Genomic DNA, 5,095 nt, shown 5'->3' with positions numbered 1-5,095 from the left:
TTGAGTTGTGGCCTGGACTGAGAAAGGCCACACACTGCAAGCCTGAAGGCTGGTTTGGAAAGGGTGTGGAATGCAAATGTTCATGAGAAGAAGTTTAAAACATTCTTTGACCTTCCACAGGGGGTCAAAGGATGTGAACAAATTAAGGGGGCCCTTCACACGAGTCAGACTGAAATGTACGGGATGTGTTGTGTGTCACTTTCCTAAAATACCACCGTGGGTGCCTTCACTTGCTTTTCACACACTTATATGCCGTGAGCCACCGGCACATCACAGTACGGACAGGGGGCAAAGAATAAAAACTCCTGCTATGTCTTTCATCCAAAGATAACAATCAGCTGTCTTCAGGCCCCAACACCCATGTAATAAGCTGACAACTGAAAAGAAGCGTGTGATCATTTAGTGCTTTGGGGTGCTTGAGGAGTTGGCCTTTCAGTAAATCTCCACCGATAGGAAGCAGTCTCATGTGATCCAAACACATACTTGAAACACTGGGTGTCAAGAGCAAAAGATTTGACAGGACTTCTGAAGACCTCTGGGAAGCATTTCTCCCTTTTTTGCCCCAGCTTCCCTCAGAGCGGAGCTTTGCTACATACGCCAAAATAAGACGAAACATGCAGCATGTGTCTATCTGTTTGTGTGTGTGTGTGTGTGTGTGTGTGTGTGTGTGTGTGTGTGTTGGATGGCCGGGGGTACCTGCAAAAAAAGCTATGTAGGGGAGAGTCAGAGGAATGCTCGACGTCTCCATGTGGTCAGCCGTCTTTGTTTTGCATGAGGTCAACTTATGTGATTCCTGGTGAACAGCAAGGTTGTTATAAATAACGAAAGCTAACAAAATAAGTAAAAACATTAACAAAATAAAATAAAAACAAAAATTATTTTACAAACTTGAAAACTAACTGGAACTGCATCTTACGTTTATAAAACTAACTAAAACTACTGATGAATATAGCGGAAATGGCATCAATTAGTTTTCAGGGTTCATATACTTAAGTAAAAAAGAAGAAAAAAAATATCTGTGTGCAAAAGCTTTTTTTTTTTTTTTAATCAAGTGGCATAATGCTCCAACTGAGATGAAAATAATTACGGGTATATGCTATTAAAACAACACAGCTCTGCTAAAATTGAGGAATGACTAACAAAACAAAAAAAAAGATAAGTTCACTAATAATAATAACTGGAACAATACACTTTATCCGTGTGTGTGTGTGTGTGTGTGTGTGTGTGTGGGCGTGCCTGCCTGCCTGCCTGCGTGCGTGCGCGCGTGCGTGTTTTGTAGATTCGTCTGAGAATTTTTGAACACAGACACGAATGCTGTTACTGCTCCCTGGTTCTTGTTCGTCCATGATGCTGATGTCCCATTTTTTTTCAGACATCTTATTAGACTCCAAGGTCTTCAGCAATAAGAATCTCAGGCAGTAAATAGAAAAATTCAAGCCTATTTTGACAAAGGAGAACGTACTGCTCTGTTTCTAGCACTGAAGTAGATAGCAAGCAAGCTAACACACTGTGGCTAACAAAGATGTATGTCTGTTTTTCCACCAGTGAAGAGTAGCAAGAGCAGCCTCCCTGATGACACATTTGCCTTTGTCAAGGATAGTTTATGAAACCACTCCAAACTTTTAATCTGAAAGAGCTGTGGGTGCTAATAATAATGACAATAATGACCTACTCACTCCCCATGATCCCATAATATGGTGCTTCTCAAACCTTCTACTAAAATAAATACATAAATAATGATTACAAGACATTAATGTTGCAGGCCCAAATAAAAACAAACATGTACACACACACACACACACACACACACACACACACACACACACACACACACACACACACAAAATTGTAAGCCACTGTAACGTTATGCACCGTTCGAACATGAACACTATGAAACAACAACTTCAATAATATTCTTTCAACTATGTTGCACATCAAAGTTGAATAAAAACTCTATTACCATTAAATGCTCATGTTTTGCAATTTCAAGTTAAATACAACTGAACTGCACTTGAAAAATCTCTACTTAAAAACGTTTTCCAAAACAATTCTCCTGGATTCAAAGACATTTCTAAAAAAGGCTTTGTGCACAGCTACAATATTCATTCTAATATGTTTGATTGTATGTCATTTTTTTTAATGTTGTAAATTTTATTTCAAATTAATTCAGCGACTCTTTTGTGTACAACTAGTGGGAGCCTGTGAACCACTACTGGTAATTGTGCCACGCTTTGAGAATTGCTGCCTTGATGCTTACATTACCAATTAATTTGTCAAAAATTAGTCACATTATGAACATGTAACCGTTTGATCCAACTGACATGGCTAGTTCGGAAAATCAATGTGAGGGTTTCTACCTCTTGCAGGCTGGTCTGCTGTAATTGTGTTCAGCATACTGTACATCCGTCTCTCTCATCTGCGTGTTTTAAATATATTCCTTATGTTTTGGGATTCTGCGAGGAAGCTAGAGCAGCAATAAGTGAACCAAAATATGGTTGTTATTTATCTAAACTTGTATTCAATTTGAAAATTGCCCAACGGAGAAAAACCAAAAGCAGGTCTGAGCTGGATGTCAGATCGTGTTTGATTGGTCCTATAAATCTCAACGTCATCTGCTCGCCTTTATTTGCACACCAGCCACACACACAATAAACAACTCGCTTCCTTCCAAGCCGCAGTCTATTTTAGACTCAGGCTTCTTTTACGGGACCACTATTATTCAAAGGAGAATAGGTGGCGGGCCCGACCATAAATTCCAGCAAGTGGCCCTTGTGAAGGGGTGCGCTGGCAAGGAATTGACAGAGATTGTACTCTACTGCGCCGTGACCTTTTGGGCTGAGATGCACGGTCGTTTGTTAGGGTGACAAGAGCACCATTCATAATTCAGCGTTGAAATTCATTATTATTCCCCCAGCCTGATCTCATTTGATTTGTAATCTGGATCTGCAATTGTGCCCTGGCGGGATCGTTGTTCATGTGAGCTTGGTTACACTTGCATATTTGTGTGTGCATGTGTGTGTGTCTGCCACTCACAGCTGGTCGCTTTGCCGGCCTCCACGGCACACACATAGCTTGCGTTCAAGCTAAATGGTAAATGGGCTGTCACTGAGATTGCGCTTTTCTACCTTTGGTACTCAAAGCGCTTTACCCTGTGTCCTCATTGACCTACTGATGACGCGGCATCAGGAGCAACCGGGGGTTCAGTATCTTGCTCAAGGACACTTCCACAAGGTCGCAATGGCCGGGGATCAAACCCCCAACCTCTGGGTTGGGAGACAACCACTCTATCACTGAGCCATGCCGCCCATGCCCAAGCTAAAAGGGCAAAATAAACAATGAGTGCAAGTTGTAAGTAGTGCAAGTTGTAAGTAGCTTCTTCGTCGTCGTGAGCTACAATTAGAACAAGAAGTGAAATGAATACGAGGACAGGACATATTCTAGTTCTATGTTGAAAAGTGACCTCAATGAAAGATTGAACAAAATCAGATGTTCCCAGCACTATACCAGCACAGGATTATTATGACATCATCAGACTTTCAGTTCATACATTTTAGGAATCTATTTGTAAATTACCGCACGTCTTTCTTTAAAAATTATTATTCATGAGACCCACAATAACAGTTACATTGGTCCTGTGAATGACTCCAAGATGAAAGAAGATAAGACGATAGAATAAGATAGTAGAAGATGGAAGACAGAAGAAGATCGAAGATAAAAGTTGGAAGATAGAAGATGATAGATTAAAAAAGACAAAAGAAGAGAATGACAATAGAAGGAAGAAAAGATAAAGAAATTGAATTGTTTTCTGTAAACGTCAACATAATTGGGCCAACGCTGCTTGCTGTGTATATGTCACAAAGTCCATACTTGTTTTTCAGGTCCTCTTTGTTTTCTTTTGGTAAATTGTTTAGTTGTTTAATCTCTTATGTTTTTTTTCCCTCCCCCAGAGCTGTGCATTTTGAGTGCGATTTTTGGACACGGCACATCCACTGTTTTGATTGCCCCCCTGAGCGTAAGCCGCTTGCTGACCGCTAAACTTCCCTCTTGCGTTTGTGTCTTTCAGATGCTCGGCCATGGATGCAATTGGAGCTGACGAGAAGAAAGACAAAATGGACGGCAGTGGTTTTGGAGACCTCCTAAAGAAGCCACTAGAAACCAGAGGTAACGTTCAAGGGGAGGCCATGGATGTTGCCTTTGAGCGGCTTCGGTGGGTTGGGTGATGAAATAATCAAATATGCATATCAAAGACGAAGCACTTGTGGCCTCGCTGTCAGGAGTCGTAAAGAAGCTGCGGCGTGAAACTGCATGCCTAATGACTCGCGCTTGGCTTAAAAGCGTGTAAGCGCTGATCAATAAGCGACGTGGCGAGAGAAGACAGGTGAGTGTTTGGGTTGGACAACTCAAGGACTGATGAGCGCTGCAGTCATGATTTAAACATTCACATACGTGTGGGATGAAAGCCAAGCAAAGTCAAGCGCAAGACCACCGCATACCCTCAAGTCGATGGTGCCTGTGTGACGATAAGACTCCAGAAAGAAGGTGCAAGTGGAGCCAAATAGTAGACTTGGAACTGCTGTGATGCATCGGGGTGTCTTTGAGGAGGCGTGACAAGCGCTTTACTCACAATGATTGAACATGATTGATGAGTGTGGTGGTGGTGAGGTGTGGTTTGTTTTGTGACTTTGACTCGGTGAAATGTGTGTTGGCTTGTGTGAAACATAAGTGCACGTGAGATGAAAGGCAGATTTAACGAGGCTAAAAAAATAAATCAATCTCACCGTGTGGGGGAGCAATGTCAGACGCTACTATGACAACAGCACAACGTTATTAGCGCCACGACGTTCGACGCGTAGTGCCGCGCCACTTTTAAGTGAAAATGGGCAGTTCTGCAAGGCTCCGTGCTAAAGACGTGTAGCTTTTACAAGCCAAGACGGACACGACCTTGTTAAATATTTCAACGAGGCCAACGCCGGGGACAGCCATGTTGCTTGTGGTATTCTGAAGGTCATGTCACACCCACGCAAAGACCATGTGTTTCCTGGAATGATGAAAAGTTTGAGAGCCGGCACTTTCTATCAAGTGTGTCAAGGGTTTC

General features: G+C 42.2%; 1 protein-coding gene across 1 annotated transcript in view; it reads left to right on the top strand.

The window, feature by feature from the left end:
- The first annotated feature begins 4,024 nt into the window (after positions 1-4,024).
- The window catches only part of LOC109528370 (zinc finger protein GLI2-like), a 19,377-nt gene continuing 18,306 nt past the window's right edge, over positions 4,025-5,095 (top strand). The window contains 1 exon segment of the mRNA XM_019890848.1: positions 4,025-4,161. Coding sequence (XP_019746407.1) covers positions 4,074-4,161 — 88 coding nt within the window. The 5' untranslated portion in view covers positions 4,025-4,073.

The sequence above is a fragment of the Hippocampus comes genome, unplaced genomic scaffold, assembly GCF_001891065.2.
Source record: "Hippocampus comes isolate QL1 unplaced genomic scaffold, H_comes_QL1_v1.1 scaffold174, whole genome shotgun sequence".
Taxonomy (NCBI): Eukaryota; Metazoa; Chordata; class Actinopteri; order Syngnathiformes; family Syngnathidae; genus Hippocampus; species Hippocampus comes.
The sequence above is the reverse complement of the archived record's forward strand: the minus strand, read 5'-3'. Positions and strand labels throughout refer to the sequence as shown.